The 20,479-nt window shown below is 38.5% G+C and overlaps 1 protein-coding gene across 1 annotated transcript in view; it reads left to right on the top strand.

Annotated features, from left to right (window-relative positions):
• Positions 1–20,479, top strand: part of eIF3l (eukaryotic translation initiation factor 3 subunit l) — a 425,669-nt gene that overhangs the window by 141,093 nt on the left and 264,097 nt on the right. The window contains exon 8 of the mRNA XM_090377051.1: positions 5,188–5,268. Coding sequence (XP_090233177.1) covers positions 5,188–5,268 — 81 coding nt within the window. The remainder of the gene's footprint in view (positions 1–5,187; positions 5,269–20,479) is intronic.

Here is a 20,479-nt window from a genome sequence, read left to right as displayed (position 1 = left end):
TGAGGAATAGCCATTTTATTTAGATTATTCAAACTTTGACATCAGTTGCTCTCAGTTGTGAAATGAAAGAAGTACTTTTGCTTTCTTAATTTTTTATTCTCTTATGTAGACTCTGAAGGGGGCAGTAGCATTATTACCATTTTGACAATAGCAGAAGAGAAGATAAACAGAAGACATTTTTGTTCGTTGAATATTGTTGTCATTTATAGTCTGCCAAGCCCTATTTACTTATTTTGACTGAATCCCAGTTGTCAATTGATTGAACTACTGCTCATCTCAGTTGTCCTAATTATTCGATGTACAATTCCTATGCTTCAAAGATGATACTTTCTTCTCAGATATAACAAAATCATTTAGCTTTCTATTAGAATTTGCTACTTTGCTGTCATCTCTATTCCTAAAAAGTGCCTCATGTGTGCATATAGATGTAAATCATTCTATCAGTTCTAATTTATTTTACATTGTATCTGTTTAGTTTGTCAGAAACCTGCACAGAATCATTGACAGTTAAACCATTCACCTTTAGTGGACCAGTGTGAGTCATCCCTTTCCTTCCAGTTTATATAAGTAAAGAAGTCTTTGCTACTTTCCTTTGCCAAAGATTTCTATGCCTTAACTTGATCAATATCCTTTGCCAAAGATTTCTATGCCTTAACTTGACCAATATCCTTTGCACTTGATTGCAGACTATTTTATATCTACTGTAGGCTTTTCTATTATCTGATACTATAAGCATTGAGTGTAATTTTCTTCTCTGCTATAAGTCTTATCAGTTCATTGTACATCCACTTTGTTCTAAGCCTTGACCACTATCTCTTAGGCAGTAAAAAAAGTTTAGTTATTTCTCTTATTACTTCCCTAAAGGCAAGAATTTCCTGTTGGTAACATCATGAGTTCCCACTGCATATAACTTAAGAATTCTGAGACTATTGTTGTCACTTTTCCTAGAGCAAAATCCCTTCCAGTTGTCCTTGACTGTAGTTACATCTTTAAGTAAATCCAACATCAATACACTATGATCACTGCCACCTAATGGTTCTTTTATTTACAGATTCTTATGGAGAGTCTGTAATAATCAGATCAAGTGTATTGTTTTCTCTCTTTGCCTTTCTAACATGTAGGGAACGGTCATCCACAAAAGCCTTATTGTTGTGTGAGTGACTTAAACCCATAAGTCAATATCTGGAAAGTTAAAATACTCCATTATAAGACATTCTGATTTACTGGCTCACTCTTTTTATAGTCATTCATCATACTAATCATGGTCAGTTGGCCTATAACACACCACTACTCTCATTTTTGTTTTCCAAATGCCTGTGTCACACTAGATGACTCAACATTGCATTGACTTGGTTTTTGTGCTTCTTCACTAAGAGCATAACCTCCTGTACTCCATCCTGTCTCTACACTTTGTACTCCCCACGTTGAATTTCTGCATTCCTTATGGCTGAGTGACACCATGTCTCCAAGATCCCTACAATGTGCCTTTGATGACTTGTGCAGTACTTCAAATTCATCAAATATATTCAGTGCTCACAGCATAAGTGTACATGCAAATGTATATTCACCTGTTTTAGCCTTCAGTAAATCTAACACAACCCATGTAATTGCTTGTTTCATGATAATCCCCAGACTGCCTTGTAATCTCTGACACCTTGTTTTTCAGGTTGTTGCATGTAAAAGCAATGCAAGGATCATTTACGCTTCTCTTTCTACAACTACTGTTAATCTCTCGATTTTTTTTTTTTTTTTTTTTTTTTTTTTGAGATTTGGCTATAACATGTTACTACTCTCATTTTTGTTTTCCCAGTACTTGTGTCACATCAGACTGACTGAACGTTGCATTGCCTTGGTTTTTGTTCTCACCACCTGTCTGAAGTAATGCAAGGATCATTTGCACTTCTGTCTGGAGCTATTGTTAATTTATCAGTGTTTGTGTCCTTCTAGTTATGCATATGCTCAGCCTATGAGGGTCATTATCAGAATATCTTCCAGTCTTTCACCCAGGAAGGAGTTCCACAGGGTCATTTCTCCATGCCATACTCTTCGCCATCAGAATAAATCAAATGACACAAAAACATTGCTGATACTGTTGAAACGTATGTGTTAATGATCTTACTATTTATTTATTTATTTATTTTTTGGCTGATGCTGCATAAGCTTGCTTTCTTGCATCAAATGCCTCTACTAATGCTAATGCTACTATCATTCACTCTCAATGCTGGCAATCTCTATTGACTTTGCTGGGGTATTTGACTCACTCTGGTGGCCTAGTGTCCTTAGGAGACTCCACCAGGCAATTGCCCCACAAAACCTATATAAGATAATAAACAGCTACCTTACAGACAGAAGTGTCTCAATGTGTACAAGGTTCCAGGAATTGACACGCCCTGTGAATAAAGGCTGCCTGCAGAGTTCAATCCTTGGCCCATTGTTCTGGGTGAATTTTTGGCCTTGCATCTGGGTCTTGTGGAAAGCTTGGCCTTTGCAGATGACATGATTTTCCTTGTAAAAGGTCTGCAATCAAGTGCAATTTGTATTACTATTATTATTATTATTATTTGTATTATTATTATTATACAAATAATAACAAAACTATGCAAATATTTACAAAAACTAAAATATATTCAAAATGCTAAAATATTTACAAAATACTAAACTATTTACAATCATATGGGATGATGGATCCCTTCGTTAGCTGACATTAATATACAAAAAATGTTACAATGGAATATCAAATGATGCTGGACGTGGTCATGTATTATACAGTGAAGCACTTGCTCGAGGTTGGTGAATGTTAAATGGAAGGAACACAAATGCGTTACTGGGCAGAATCAGAAACCTGACATAGCAAAGTGGTCAGGAGCGTGAGTGCAGTAGCACATGCTCTTTGAGTGGACCGGGGTTCAAGCCCGTGACTGCTAAATATGATTAACATTTGTATCGATGATTTATTGTAAACTCCACTGACCTGGTGTTTATGGAACTAGAAGCAAAAGGCCTTTTCTTAAATGACCTATGTAAACGCAGGTAAATGGTGATATTTATTCGACCTTGAGAATGGTGCATGGTGGGTTAGCCAATGGGAGAAGAGGGATGCAGGTCACATGTTACAAGTGGGGGGGAGCAATGATGTCATTACAAATGTACAAGTAAATAATTACATAAGTCATTTCCCGATTACATATCAATCAGTGCATGCGTTTTGACGGGTGCCTTTTATGTAGAAAAGATTTGACTTACTCTGACATACTTCTACATAAAATGTAGAGAAGTGTGTATTTTTACCTTTATATATTCATTCCTTTGTCTTTTTTTAACATAAAGTTTGTTTATATATTTTTAATTATATATAAATTACATTTATGTATTATTCATTCATATATTTTTTGTGTAAGGTTATACGTGTAGAAGCTTACATTTTTCATTGTTGTACAGTAAACCCCCGCTATTCGCGGTATCTGTATTCGCGGTTTCGCGTATTCGCGATCGCCGATTTAATATAAAATGAAACCTAAAAAAATGTGAATTTTAAAGCGCCGTGAATATTTTCCGCCATAAAAAACATGGGCGTGGCTAAAATTATCTTTCCCGGTCAAAACAGCGCTCAGTGGGTGGGGGAAGAGGGGTGACAAAAACGCGAGCGTGGATGTTTCTCGCTAATCCTTGTTCAGTATGTGCTATGCGTTTGTCATGGAAGGTTTCGTCGTTTGCTTTTAATTTTTATGTTTATAAATTGAATAAATTTATCAATTTAAAAATGATATGCTTACAAAAATGATAAATCTACCGTTTTGCAGTGTAAAACAGACTTTTTCGAGTGTATTAACGGAAGAAAGTGACTTTATTGTGGACAAGTTCTTTCTAACCCCTACAAAAATATGACTACATACGAATAAAAAGAGAAATGTGAAAATATCAAAGAAGGTGATGACATTAGCGAATAAAATTGAGTTATTAGACAAAATTTCTAATGGTGAAATTGTCTCCTCAGTGGCAAAACATTAAAAAATCAATGAGTCAACGGTACGATCAATCAAGAAATCGGAAGAAAAAATCCGCCGTAGTGTCCGTGAAAACGCGCTAATTGCTTAAAAAAATTTGCTCTGTAACTCGTGATGTTAAATTATAAAAAATGGAAAAAGCTTTAAATCTGTGGATAGAAGACCAAACTCAAAATAAAATTCCGTTAAGTTCACTCATCATTCACGAAAAGGCAAAACTCCTTTATCAACACTTTAGCGAAACTGGTGATAGCACTGGCGTGATGTTTTTTTTTTTGCTAGCAAGCAAAAGCGCTGGTTTGAAAGATTTGTTTGAAATTTCTAATAAATATTACATTTAATATTAAATTGTTTCTTATTTTCATTTCGATGCCATATTCTTGCATTTCACTAAGTACTGTCTATGTACATAGTCATATTATGAAGGTACATATAATACATTCATAGACAAAATTTTAGACTAGTTTTTCTTATACATTTCATACTTTGGAACGGAACCCCTTTATTACTATGGGAGCCATAACTCAGTATTCACGTTTTCGGTATTCGCGACATTTCTCAGGAACGTAACTGTACTTTAAATGCCGTTTTTAAGACAATCTCACTGTGGATGAAGAACTTTGACATTAACCCAGAGATATACTCATTCTTTCACAATGAGTATATCTCTGTATTGCAATATGTACTTTATGTAAAAAGTGCTATTTATTTAAAATGAATGCCTGTATGTTGTGTTTCTAGCCATTTTTGGAGACCTTCATTAGTGTGACAACCCTTAGTGATGAAAAATATTCACTTTGTATGAAATATTTCATGACTGTTAGATGCCTTTCTGTTGGTATCTAACAGTCATTTCAGTACATTTTATTTAAAGCATAGTGCAATAATAAGATAAATCATGGTAAGATTCCTTCACAACACGAGATGGAAGAAGTTGGTACCAGCTTGCTCAGTTGATACATAAAAGACACACTGTCCTACTTGTAAATTTTTCACTACACATATTAAACCCAAAAAAAGGGTTTAATATGTGTAGTGAAAAATTGAGAAAAATATTAGATGTGTAATAAATATTTGTAGTTTAAAATGTCCATTATAGATTGTGTTAATATATTTCTGAAATTTTTTTTAAATAAAAGTCTGCTGAAGTGTTAAATGCATGTTTCTCTCCACTATATAATAGTTTCAAAACTTTAGCCATTACCGAAGTATGTTAAGTAAGAAGAGTGATGAAGAAATAGAACTTCTGCGAAGTAGTCCAAAGGTTAGTTGGTTAGCCTATAATAAAGTTCATGCTTGAATATATTTCCTTTTAAAGTCAATTTTATTAAATTTTTATAAAATCACTTTTTATTAAATTTCAGATGAGGAGTAGAACATAATTAAATTGAAAAAGTTTTTGTGGATGAAGAATTGTAATGGGTATTGAACCCAAGTGAAATGAGATGCAAAAGAAACTATAGTTTGGGAGAACATAATGACTTTTTGACTCTTGCTATTTGAGATGTATTTTATTTTTCTTCTTCTGTAGAACCTGATTGAAAAGAGGTATTAAGTAGTCACGAACTTCTGATAAAGAATTTATTATTACTGAACCCATGTATGGCAAAACTACTTATTCAGTGTAGTGCCACTGTTTAATAAATCTGAACAATAGTTTGTGGGCTACCACTTTTGTGTTCAGGTACTGTGGGGTTCAGGTAAAATCAGGTACACTATATATTTGCGTTTGTGTCAGGATGAGAGGTGCTTGTGATGTGAATGTTGAAAGCCATGGTATGAGAAAGAATTAAATGAAGCCACCACTTTATATAACATAATAGATTAACTTGCTTTTATTGAAATGTTGGATAACAAATGTTGGAATTGGAAACACCTCGTTATCAATGAATAAACAATTCAGCACTGTTTTGCATGACCAGGCCTGTTATAGTGGCTTATGGACTTGGATTTGCATGGAGTACATGAACATTTTGTGTACTTCTTGCAGATCCAATTAAGGCCCACTGTTTGGAAGAAAAGATGTATGAAGTGTGTGTTCTTTCTAGGAGGTTATATTGAAAAATAATTTTCATTGCTCTATCCTGTATTTTGTGAGATAGAAATTTGGAGACCTTATAATTTGAATATCTCATATTGCATTAAATTACATATATGACTTTTTCCCAAGAATATGTAGAGAATGTGAAATGTTACTGTCTAAAATATCGCAGTGATAAGGCAACCTGAAAATGATTTTCCTTATTTCAATAGTTACCGCTTTAGTTTTGTGACTGTATTGAAATAAATTTAGAATCATACTGATTTGTTGTCCTGATTAATTTATATGACAGGAGGGGGGGGGGGGGTACAGCAACAACTTCGGATGTTGCTTGCTGTACTATCCTTACAAGATGCACATGCTACAGCAGCTAAAACATGGTGATGCAGATATTCATTTCACATACATACTTTGGTTCAGGCACGAATGACAGTGGATATCACTTGGCCATGGAACATCCTTGGTGAATATGCACAACTGTCACATTTGAGCAACAAAAAACCCTCGAGTTGTCCGAGAGATCCCATTGCATTCTCCAAAAGTAACAGTGTGATGTGAATTTATGGCAACATTCATGATTGGGCCATATTTTTTTGAACAGGTAACACCGACTGGACCCCACACCTGCTCCGTCACTGGACAGCGATATTATGAAACGTTGGCAAATTTCACAATACCATAGCTGAAACAACATGGGTGCCTTCAGGATACCATATTCATGCAAGATGGTGCACCACCCCACATCCACTGTTGTGTCCAGAGATTGCTAAGGCAACACCTTACAGATGAAGGTCATCAGCCGTTTCCAAACATCTTGGCCACAATGATCACCAGACCTCACCCCGTGCGACTTCTGGTTGTGGGGTTTTTTCAAGAACCAGGTGTATCGGGACAGATGTCAAACTCTGGCAGATCTGAAGGACAGCATTAGACGTCATGTGCTGGCTATTGCAGTTGACATGTTAAGTTCTGCTAGAAAATGCTGTTCTTCAAATGGAAACTGTTGACCAAAATGGAGAACACATTGAACAATTGTAGTGCTGTTCAAGTGATTTGTATTGCCACAGCGCCATACAGTGACAAATTTTGTAACTAATGTCTTTTTTCCAATAAATGGCGAGTGCATTCTTTACTGTACCTGTTGTCCAAATTTCTCTTCAGTACGAGCCTTAGAACTTGCTCCAGAGCCCTCTACATAGGGATACTTTAATTTTAACAACCCTGTATTATTCAGTTAAATCTGCTATCTCACAGGCTTCTGTGGCAATACAGATGATCTAGCAGATTTACTTCAGCAAATGATTCTTTGGTGTTTTCTTATAGGAAACTTATCTAAATCCCTAAGTATCTGCTAGGGTAAGAAACTATACCATGTAGATCACAAAATCCCAAGTAATTCTATTCTTCTGTTTCACATAAGGGATTTGGGATTTTTGTTGGATCCAACATAGCATCCAGTCTTATTCCTCAAACTATCCTAGAAATAGTGACATTTGATCCAAATTAGTGTTTTGGATCAAATTACATTTGATCCAAATTAGTGTTTTGGGAGTCAGGAGCGAGGGACACCTGGTCTGTACAACAGACCCTTATTGGAGCTTCCAGGGATTACCTGAAAGCTCAAATTCCTGTTTCAGTTGAGAATTGAAACAGGAATAAGTGGGAGTAGTAGGGGAGAAAGGGAGGGAAGAGAAAAAGAGGATAGAAAGTTGAGAAGGAAGAGACTCCAATGGAAAATGAAAATTAGAAAGAAGACCAGCAAACTAACCCGGTTAACAAACCATATTTTAACTTTGTATTCATAACAAAACTTATGTTATGGATAAAAAAGTATGTTAAACCAATAGAAAATTTTTTTTCTATGTCAAAGCATTTAAAATATTAGCTAAACAGTTAAGGATATTATAGAAAAGCACCATAATGACTATAGTCAAATGTGAAGGTATATACAATTTAATTAGTAACAAGAAGAAACAATTAGAGGAAACCAACACAATCATTGGCCATTAGGACAAAATAAGTACATCAAGTTTTTAAATAACTAAGACACCTACTCAAATAGGTGCCAGATAATGATCACACATCCTGCTATTGCGATGGCAGAGATACATTTTATAAAGGTCTTAATAAAACATTAAAATAACTATAGTAGCACTCACTGTGAACGTAGCGGCAGACTTGACATCTTTAAAAAGGTCTTAGTTAAAATTTTTCACCAATCAGTACAAGCAATTGGTAGTACAACTACACTCAGTGTCAGTTCTTAGGATAGTATACAGTCACTTTCAGTTAACGTCTATGATAGGTCCAAGTACAACTCTGTTCGATGTAAGTCCCAAACCAAACCAGAGTGGTTAGCATGCCGAAGGCTCTGCAATGGGAATAAAGCCCAATTAGACACAGTCCATTATAAAACCATGCATTGGTGATGGAACAATATCACTCAAACACAGTCCCTGAGAGACAAACTAACAATAATTTAGACATCTAGCAGTTTTAAGCAGTTAGTGATCAGCACGCTGAGCAGCCTGTAGCAATGTGAAACAAGCATAAATCAGTATATTTGTGTTTTGAATCATAAGACAGCATTGGTTCTTACAAGTATATAATCTGACTGTGAAGATAAAATCACCACCTGATTTATAGGTGACAATTGACAGACTTAAATAGATAACAATTGACAGCCTTATGTACATATATATATACCCTCCAGCTGTGAGTAAACAGTGCAAGGCCAGGGACGAAATTGCTACCTTGCAATTTCATTTAATTATCAACTAAATTACAGTAATTACCATAAAAGTTATAACAATTGTAACAAGTAATCAAACTCAGCAAATCCACAATGCTGAGAAACTTCTTCCATACAGAAGAATTTAGCCATCAGACTAAATATCTAATTATTACTCAAAATACGTTTTCTTTGTTGATCAGCATAATGACTAGGGCAAGAAAGTTCTCTTTATTTGCCACTAATTGATCCATATTCTCAGAGCTATACACCTCAGTAAAATTTGCATTTGATTCCTCAAGTCTGCATAAAAATTACACTCGAAAAGCATATGTTCTATAGTTTTATCAAGGGCACAAAGGAGAGGCTGCTAAACCCAAAGCATGTAATTTATGATAAACATTCCCTTGTCCTGTCAGTAAGAATAATGTGTTGAGTCCAGGACAGAACCAATTAGTTTGTTTACTACTTTCAAAGACATGGGGAAAAATTTATAAGTCACTCTCCCCAAAGGGGCAGCAGACCATTCTGTCAGCCAAGCTTGTAAACATTCATTTTTAATACGAGACATATCTAGTTTTTCAGATACATTTATGTCAATAATATAATGGTCTATTCTTGCTGGTATGTTTTTTCATCGAATGTAAAGTACATAGTGAGCTATTACTTCAAAATGTATAGGAATTCTACCACAAACAACCTGAGTAATGGTGGACACTGTCCTGCAATTTCGAGAAGTGACCAAAGGAAAGAATCTCTGTGCTTGCAAGAGATACTTTTTAACTGAAGAATGATAAATTTGATATCCCCAAATGCCTGTAGCATAGTAGATGATGGAGCGAAACACACATTTGTAGTATTATTTCAGTGTGTTTAATTTAATGCCCCAAACAGATTTACTAATTCTAACTATCATTCCTGTTAGAACTTTTATTTTATGCAGGATATACCTTGCGTGTGAAATGAAATTTAACCTGTCATCTAATATGACACCCAAGTACTTGTAGTTACATTCCAATTTAATTTATTAGTTATTTAATTTAATGTTAGGAGGTACCGATTTACATTTAAATTTCCCTTTAATAACATCTGTTTTGTTTTTGAAGTGGGATTTCCAATTTGTGCATCTGGCACCAGGTAAAATGGTCCGAAAAGACTTCATTTGATATGTGTTCTTGTTTCCGTCTAGAATTCCCAGAAACTAGAATAGCCTCTCTAGTAATGTTCCTTACATTCCCTGAGGGCAGCTTTTTTAGTAACATTCCTAGTAATTTGGCAGGAACCAGCAGAAACCACAAGACTGAGGTCCTGAAAGTAGTATGTGGTTAACCTGTGGTGCAGAGATCCTGGCTTCTCAGAACCTTGGACGATTTGCCACCACAAGGTGTCAAAGTCCCCTTTGAAGTCCACAAAGAGGCCAACAACGTAATTAGAATTAGAGGCAGTGACCAGATCTAAAGCATACCTAATAGCATCAGTTGTACATTTATTTTTAGTAAAACCAAATGGTATAAAAGTAAAACTTCAGCCTGAGGGAAATGGACCATAATCTGCCACGCAGGTCCAATGCAGGTTGGCAGATCAACCATATTCAGCAGTCAGGTGCTTGAACCCCTGTCTCAAAGAGCGTGTGCTACTGCACTCCTGCTCCTGACTACTCGGCTATGGAAGCCGTTTTGCCTATCTGCCTGTAAATTTTTACCCAAATAATAATTGTTAAATCTGATAATAAGTTTCTCAAGGACTTATCCAAGGGTAGGAAGAAGTGTTATGGGTCTATAAGAAGAAGACAAATTTACAATCTCCTCAAGATTTTTGAGTAAAATTTTGAGGTTGGCCTGCTTCCACTGTTTTGGGAAGTAACCATCTACAACACAAGTATTCACCAAGGTGATGAATAGTTGGGGGTGCACTGTCCACTCTTTTTAACACAGCCACTTCTAACAGGTCCAGTCCAGGACATTTATCATCATGTATAGTAGAGTTGGCCTCAAAAGTCACAAATTCAGTAAAAGGGTCCTCGTGCGAAGGTCCAGCGTAAGTAATTTGTGCAAACCTCATCAGTGTCTGCTCTGTGTATTCTGGATAGGAATCCACAGAATTATTCTTGAGGATAATTTCATCCAAAATTGTGCCCATGGAGTCATTCCACATAAGAGTACGTTTTCAGTTGTGATTGAGGAAAATAACTTCAGGAGGGTGAAGTTTTTCCATAACAGTTTTATAATACATCCCCCATGGCTCTTTGTGCACAATTGTCTGAACCAAACGATCCCATTCCTGTCATGATTTTTTTGATTAAAGTAAGATCTCCGAGCTGACTTGTATAATTCAACAAGATGAGTAATCTTCTCCTGTCTTTGGTTATTTCTTTTGGATTGTTGCATGCCCCACCTGGTAGTTTTCACATTATTTCTTAATTCTGTTAAAGTTTGAGTCCAAGGAACCGAATTTAACCTTCTCTTTTTCTTTTGCAAGCTTGTATTGCACGCAACTGTAATCAACCTCAACACCCCAGAGAAACGTACCGTGTGGTACTACACTTAAGGTGGTAGAAAATGAAAAAGACCTAGTAGTAATTGTGCAGTCAGATATGAAGTTTTCTGAGCAATGCAGACAGGCTGCCAGGGCAGGTCATGGGGTTTTGTCAATATTATATAGGAATTTTGCTAGCAGAGAAAAGGAGGTGATTGTCCCTCTGTATAAGGCAATGGTCAGGCCACGCCTTGAGTACTGCGTACAGGTCTGGAGACCTCATTTTAGGAAGAATGTAGATTTGCTTGAGCATGTACAGAGAAGGGCAACAAGATTGGTGAGTGGAATAAAGGGATCCTCTTACCAAGAGAGGCCTAAGTTCTGCAAATTGCAGCAGCTGGAGACTAGGCACCTGCAAGCTGATTTGATTGAGGTGTATAAGGCCTTGAATGGGTTTAGCACACTGAATTCTGATGGGATTCTTCAACTTGTTCAGATTACGAACCTAAGGGGGCATAAATTCAAATTGAGGAAAGAGCTATATCTACAAACAGGCCTATGGGGCTGGGAAATTCCATACTATAATAATTAATGGTAAACACCAGCCAAGAAATTAAACTGAAAATTTAATATAAAATAAAATAAAATAAAATAATATACAGTAAAGTGTAAATAAAATAAAATACAGTAAAGATTAAAATATAGATACAATATAGTTAAAAGCAGTAAAATTATCTAAAATAAACTGGGTTAAAAGCGATAAAACAATGAAACCTGGAGCTTTCTGAGACTGCCGTCTCCTTCTTCAACAGCATACTACTAGTGCTAAGACACATCCTTAAGTAGCAGGTCCATGGCACTCATGCACGTAGTCATCAGACACATGATCTACATTCTCCATGCGCGTATTGGAAAAAGAAGTGGCTCGGAATCGTGTCAAACAGAACCGGTCATCCCTTCTGACGACAACTGCCTCAAACAGGGGGTGTAAACGGGTCCCCCTGTCCCTATTAATAGTATTGTGACTGGATGAACCGATTCCCAAGCTCTCGAGCCACTTGCGTTCCCAAAATCCATGGGCGCGGTCAGTAATGACCGCATCTTCAGGTGAGATCCGGTGCTACTTTTCCCAGAAATGCTCTGCCACAGCAGACCTCGCATAGTTAGCAGTCTTGATAGCGGTCGTGTATTCCCCCAGACGGTCCTTTAAACATCGCCCCGTTTCCCCCACATAACACTCCTCACAGTTTGGGCACTTAATATCGTAGACCACATTGCTAGTATGGTCCTGGGCTACGGCGGGATCTTTAACTTGAGATATCACTGTGTGCAACCTCCGACCCGGAAGTTGCACACAGTGGGTCTGGCACTCCCACAGTGCCCGTACAATGCGTTCTGAAAGGCCCGGATAGTAAGGAATGTATGCAGTAGCCACAGGGGCAGGTGACTCCCTACGATTGGACTCAGCCCTATAAATATATTTGTCCAAGACCCTCTGGGGGTATCCACATTTCCTCAGGTCTGCCGTGACTCTGCAAATTTCCATTTCCTTTTCATCAGGGGTACTACAGTGGGTCCCCACCCTATTCAACAATGCCCTGGCTACACTGTTCTTATGATGATAAGCCTGTGCTGAGCTGTAATGAACAAATTGGCCACGGCACATAGGCTTTCTGTAGATCGTTGTTTTTAATCTAGACCCATCTCTGCTAACCAAGACATCCAGAAACGGGAGGGACCCAGCTTCTTCCACCTCCGAGGTAAATTGTATAAATGTGGAGAAGCTGTTGAGTAAATTGAGCACCTCATCTTCCTTTCCCTTTTTTAAAATGGTGAACGTATCATCCACATATCTCCTCCACTCACGCATGGGGAAATCCAACTGATGAAAAACCCTAGTTTCCAGTTCCTCCATTGCCAAATTGGCCATGATGGCACTGATGGGGGAACCCATGGCCGTGCCATGGACCTGCTTATACATAACTTTTTGAAAAACCATAGTAGTGCTTGCGAGGCAAAATTAAACGCCTTTACAAATATCATCAATGCTTAGTGAAGATGTAGCACCCGTTCCAAGGCCAATCTTACACAATGCACCCCATGTTCAATGGGGATACATGTGAACAAAGATACCACGTCAAACGAAATCATAAATTCATCTTCACCTATAGATTGGCTTCTTATAAAGTTCACAAATTCCTTGCTATTCCTGATTACTAAACTGGAGCATCCCACTATAGGAGAAATGACTCCAGCTAAAAACCCAGATAAGTCATAAGTGGGACTACCCACAAATGATACTATAGGTCTCAACGGAATGCCCACCTTGTGCGTCTTTGGGAGGCCATAGAACTGGGGTAATCGACAACCTGAGGCATGAAGAGACCAATAAACTTCTTTAGTTATTTTACCAGCCTTATGCCATCCCTGTATGATGTTGTTGACTTGTCTCTCCAAACCAGCTAACGGATTTCGATGGGTAACTTTATATATGTTGCTATCCTGTAAAAGATCCAGAACTTTTGCACAATAATCATCCTTATTCAGTACCACTGTGGATCTGCCTTTGTCGGCAGGTAACATTATGATATCCTCATCTTTTCTAAGTTGTCTTAATGCTCTTTCATTGTATGTGACTGAGATTAGAATGTGCTGTCCTGGTCTGACTCAAAATAGCCACAACCCTGACCTGTATCTCATCAGCTTGGGTAACAGGTAGCTTGTTGATAGCTTTTTCCACTCCCATGGCTATCTCTGCAATGTGAGGCCTGGCAGGTACCAAAGCAAACTTTGGACCCAGGCTCAATACTTTAAAAAAGGGAAAGGAAGATGAGGTGCTCAATTTATTCAACAGCTTCTCCACATTTATACAATTTACCTCGGAGGTGGAAGAAGCTGGGTCCCTCCCGTTTCTGGATGTCTTGGTTAGCAATGGGCTAGATTAAAAACAACGATCTATAGAAAGCCTATGTGCCGTGGCCAATTTGTTCATTACAGCTCAGCACAGGCTTATCATCATAAGAACAGTGTAGCCAGGGCATTGTTGAATAGGGTGGGGACCCACTGTAGTACCCCTGATGAAAAAGAAATGGAAATTTGCAGAGTCACGGCAGACCTGAGGAAATGTGGATACCCCCAGAGGGTCTTGGACAAATATATTTATAGGGCTGAGTCCAATCGTAGGGAGTCACCTGCCCCTGTGGAGGCGCCTCCGTAGCCAGGTGGGAAGGAGCAGCAGTGTGTAGCACATGTTTCTTGATTAGACCGGGGTTCGAGCCCGTCACCACCAAATACGGAGGATGCGGAAAGGTCAGGGAATGACCACCGCATATCCCGGAGCAATATGGCCTTAGTTGCTAATGCTCCTAAAAACCAAATAACAACAACAACAGCCCCTGTGGCTACTGCATACATTCCTTACTATCCGGGCCTTTCAGAACGCATTGTACGGGCACTGCAGGAGTGCCAGACCCGCTGTGTGCAACTTCCGGGTTGGAGGTTGCACACAGTGATATCTCAAGTTAAAGATCCCGTAGCCCAGGACCATACTAGCAATGTGGTCTATGAGGTTAAGTGCCCGGATTGTGAGGAGTGTTATGTGGAGGAAACGGGGCGACGTTTAAAGGACCGTCTGGGAGAACACACGACCGCTATCAAGACTGCTAACTATGCGAGGTCTGCTGTGGCAGAGTATTTCTGGGAAAAGAGATGTCAAGAACAACTGCTAGTGTTTCACTGAACTTTTCCATTGCATTTGTCAATAAATGAGTAACATAAGCTAGAATATCACCAGTGGATCAACACTGATCCATACTGGCGATCGTTGATCGGACGGAAGGTTTTTAGGTAGTTTAAGAATTGGCGGTTAATTGATTTCTCCATTACTTTACAAAGAAAAGAAGTAATTGCAATGGGATGATAATTGGAAGGAAGGGGTTTGTCACCCTTTTTAGGAACTGGCTAGATATGAGCAAATTTCCAACCAGAAGGAAAAACACCTTTGGAATAAGGAAGTGAAAAAAGGTGCCAAAGAACAGGAATAAGTTCAGGAGCACCGGTTTTGAGAACAAGTGGAGAAATATCATCAGGACCTGGAGCTTTCTTAGCATCAAGATTTGTCAAAATTCTTCTGACTTCCTTTTGACGGAAGACCACAAAAAAGATCAAGCGTGAAGGCATTGAATGGAGCGTGTTGTAAATGGTGGGAAGTGTTTTACCAAGATCATTAATACATGAGTTGGAAGAAAAATGGGATGATAGCAGGTCAGGTTTATCCTTGGCTGAAGTGACAACAGAACCATCTGGTTTAGACAGAGGGCGGAGCAGAGATGGGCAAAAGCACCCAGTAGAATAGCTTTGGCAAGAGATCAGAATGCTCCGCTACCATTAGGGCAATAACAAAGTTTAATACTCTTAGCCTGTTCAAAATCTAATATGGACTGATTAATAACTGCTTTACAATTGTTGCGAGCTTTGGTGTAGGCAGAAAATGATACTGAAGAATTGGAAACAAGCCAATTATGATATGCAGCTTTCTTCTCTTGAACAGCCTTAGCACATTTATTGGAAAACCAAGGTTTAGATAAAGGACGAGATTTTAAAGTGGAGTGTGGAATAAAGGATTCCATTCCTACTAGAATAATTTCACTGACACAATATGAGCAAACGTTGACATCAGAAGTTTTGAAACAGTAATCCAACCAAGGAAAAGAAGAAAAGAAATCTTGCAGGTCATTTCATTTTGCATTCTTGTAATGCCAAACAATACGAGGTTGGAAATAGCCATGAGATAAAGGCTCCATTGGAGAAGAGACAATCACCAAGTTGTGAACTGAGGTGCCTAAAAGACCCCTCACTTCGAGCGTGTACTTAGAAGTGTCGTTTGTGAGAAAAAGATCAAGTGTGTTGGCTGCATCGTTAGGATTGTCTGGTATCCTTGTAGGTAAATGAACAATCTGTGCAAGGTCATTAGTAATTGCAAAAGGTTCAGCATCTCAACCAGCTGGGTCGATGTGACTAGAAAACGGAAGCCAGCTGGAACATTAATATCACCAAGGAAAATTACTTCACTGTTAGGAAACACTGGACTGGAGAAAGTCAAGTTGCAAAGAGAGGAAGTCAGAGAGCTCCAAGTGACTAGTGGAGTTGGGAGAACAGTAGAGACAACAGGAATTTGACACAATGAAATAATGAGATTTTAAGCCAGAGAAGAGAGCTCCAAGTGATTAGTGGAGTTGGGAGAACAATAGAGACAACAGGTGAATTTGACACAATGAAATAATGAGATTTTAGGCCAGAGAAGATCGAAAAGAGGAGATTCCAAATTACCAAGTCTCTGACAGGGAATATCAGAACAGACATATGCACAAGTACCACCTTTGAGGGAAAAGGAATCATACAACGAATAATTAGGGTAACTGAGATGAGCAGTAGTTGAATCAACTGATAACTGAGATTCTGTCAGAAAAAGTACATGGGGTTTGGCTGACTGCAAGTGGAAATGTACATCGTTGAGATTAGAATTGAGACCACTATATTTGTGAAAGGAACTAGTAAGTGTTTGGGAGGTTTAGATGTTTTTGGAGATAAGCTTTCTCTATTAGTTTGACAATTTATAGTGTATTCATTAGTAAGAAAAGGGCACCTCCGTAGCCAGGTGGGAAGGAGCAGCAGTGCGTAACACACGCTTCCTGATTAGACCGGGGTTCGAGCCCGCCACCACCACCACCAAATACGGAGGATGCAGAAAGGTCAGGGAATGACCACCGCATATCCCGGAGCAATATGGCCTTAGTTGCTAATGCTCCTAAAAACCAAATCACTAACTAAGTAAGAAAAAGTTGGGGGTGGATGTACATGCTGTATGAAGTTCTGAAATTTTTGGATATATGACATACACATGGTAAGAATGTACCCAGATCCTTGACGTAATGTGGCTTTGATAATGTTCCACCCCTCCCGGAATACACACTACCCGGACTCCCTCCAGTCACTATCTGGCATAATAGAGGTAGCAAGGTTATCCAGAAGCCTTCTAAAGAGTTAACATTAGGTTCGGTCCAGTGCACAAACTAGCGGCCAGCCTGCGAACACCATTTGGGAGCTGTACTCACAAAATGTAAGGAAGATTGGATCTCTCCATGATGTTCATCATAACCTCAAAAGTCATCACGCATACTGCATGATGGAAGAGATGGGTTGACCGGAACTTAGTTCTGAAGACTAAACATGGGTTCCACCACTTCAAGCTTCCAATAAGGAAAGTGGTGGTATTGCACCAGATGATGAGAGTCATCTACCATCTAGTATTGCCTGGTAACACAGATTCCTCCATGTGGTGTGGGTGTCACACCTCAAACTCTGCTTACATTGGTTCACACCTGGGTAGTCACCAACAGTCCCACCATCGTGAAGGTGCAAACAGAGGTTTTGGCTGTCACAGACTGTCTGGAATTTGCCGAAATTGGTTCCACTTGACTTGAATATCACCCAAATATCAGTTCCATCAGTGTTTTAGACTCCCAGGTAGCAAGTACATCTTGTCTAGCATATCTGAAAGAACGTCTGTGACAACCTCAAGGACCAATCCAGCATTTGTCATGTTATAACACTACAGACTCCATGATTGGGTTTAGCCGCACGTCTTTATTGCGGTTAAATACGCTATAACAACCAGATATGTGCTGTGACTCAGGCCCCCGTCGTTGATAGTAGTGTTGGGATTGGTCAACCACCTTGGTATCACATCTGGGATTGAGGTCATGTTGCATCTACCAATAATGCTCTCAAACTGCAGAGTGTGCAGAATCGGCTAATCAAATGGCCCTCTCATGTTTGAGAGGCAGTCCTGGAGCCTTCTGGCAGTTTCTTCCACATCGCAGCTGCCACAATCATGGCATGTAATGCGGTATATCGCACCACTGTGTAAAAGTCTGAAACGGGTGTCAGACTTTTACACAGTGACTTGAATGTCACCCAAGTGACACTAAAGAAAGTTAGAGTTCCTGGAAAGTTGTAGGCACTTTATCTTATACTTACATAAGATCTTAGAAATGCAATATGAAGCACTACGGTAAGATGGGATGTAAGCGGTAGATATTGTCTCGTCGCTATGGGGTGGCGGCCTTGGACGTGCGGCATGCTCACAGGCTCTTAGGTCGCACTTGTCCAAGACAGCCGGGATAGCCACAGTTAGTGCAAAGTGTATTAGTTGTCTGACGGCACCAGGGGTTTCCTCCATCTCCACTTTGTATTCTTTGTAAATCACCCAGAACTCTGTGGAGGCCAGAGATTTAAAAAGTGTTTGGGGAATGGTTTGTTGTGTAGTGTTATGTTCTGTTGTTTCTCTGACCATTTAGCTGTTGGGTCCCTATTGGGACCCATTGTTGGCCACACTTTGCTATGAGGAGGCAAGTCAGGCTCCACCACCTAATTTCCAAGGATTTCAGTGGCTATGCCTATATATATATATATATATAAATAAAATAGGAATCTGATTTTCTTTCACATGGCCGTCTCTCTGCTACTTCCTCGGGGGGTCTTTGAGCAGATAGATAGCCATACTAAAAGAATGTCAAGGGCATATCTGTTTCTGTGGTCTCAATAACAGTTTTGCATTGTAAGTACTCATGTTAAGTTATGGATGTCCTATGTTAATAATTCAAGTAAATCAGATAAATTTTATAAACTGTAATTGTTAATTTTTATTTAACTTTAGTTTTAAATTTTGGATTATTATTAGCTGCAAACTAGGATTGAGATCCAAAGTCCGACAGGTATACATCAGAGTAAATATAAAAAAGTATATAGGTATTTACCTGTGATCAGCCATACTGATCACAGGTATATAGGTATTTACCTGTGATCAGTATGGCTGTAGGTTGGTGCGAGAAAGGATGTGCAAGTTATTATTATTATTAGCCATATGGTGCAAGGAAGCCTGAGGCTTATGCTGCACCGGCCAAAAAAAAAAAAAAAAAATATTCCCTATTACCCTGACCGTGAGTGAGAGAGAGAGAGAGAGAGTGAGTAAGTAGAAAGGAATCACCAAGAAAGAGAAGAATGATGATATCCAGCTCAGGACCCTGGGTGTGCCAAGCCCATACTCACCAGATGTGAGCCCCTGGGGGTCATTTTCTTAGTGTTGCATATGGTTTGGTGACCAACATTATAATGTTGGTTATAAATTTAACAGATACACTGTTTTCAAGTTTTTGTTTAATTGAAAGCACAACTCTTGTGTCTGCTCATCACTTTTGGGATTTCTAAACAAAAACAAACAAAAAAATAAATAAAAAAATAGTTAGTATAAAAAAAAATTCTGATATCCCTGACATAAATAATGAAAAAAAATTTGTCCTTTTGCGGTATGAGGGAACACAACAATCAATGCAAATTCACTAAAACAAACTAAACATTTAGTCTCTGGGTTTTTTTTTTTTTTTTTTTAGCGGCGGTTGTGAAGACAGCAAGATAATGGGTACACTAATCTCCCAATGACAACTTATAATGCCACTTCTTGTCGTTTATTTACGACTTGCAAAACATCAGTTTATACCTATTCTAGTTATTACTTGAATGTTATGATTTCTGTGGGTTTTTTTTTTTTTTTTTTAATTTGGAGTCTTGAGGTGTCACAGTTATCTGATCCCGGTAAATCGAGAGTCTGCTGTATAATAAATGGGATATTAAGATTATATTTTAAGTCAGGAAATCTCTTACCTGAGATATTTTCCAGGAATAACTGCATCCATGTAAGATGTAATCAGAACAGATGGAAACTGTTTCAAAGACCTGCTTAAAGGAAGGGAAGAACCTTGCAACAAGACAAAGGAATTAAAACAAGCTTTTACTCTAAATCCATGCATGGTGAATAATGAAAAGTATAATGGGAGAAGATTACCCGAAGCTTGATGGGAGCTTTTCATCTATATCGTCTTCAAGGAGAAGCAAGCACATGTCGAAGGCTGTATATATAGGCCTGGCACGTTCCATTGCCATATTTCAATGCATGGGGGGTAGATAAATAGGCAAAGGGAAGAGAAGCAGGATAGAAGGAAAATTCCCACTCCCTCATATTTCACTAATAGTTTGGGAATTTGAAAATCTACGGATTTAGAACAGCTTAAAGGTCATTTAGAGGAAATCCCTGTTGACAAAATTCCTGTATATCATTAACAAATCCCCATGAGCTGTCCTAACAGCCTATCTGCACTGCTCAGAGAATTT

The sequence above is a fragment of the Mastigoproctus giganteus genome, chromosome 7, assembly GCF_048544385.1.
Source record: "Mastigoproctus giganteus isolate SK-2022 chromosome 7, ASM4854438v1, whole genome shotgun sequence".
Lineage (NCBI taxonomy): Eukaryota > Metazoa > Arthropoda > Arachnida > Uropygi > Thelyphonidae > Mastigoproctus > Mastigoproctus giganteus.
Note: the sequence above shows the minus strand (reverse complement) of the source record. Positions and strands in the feature narration are given on the sequence as shown.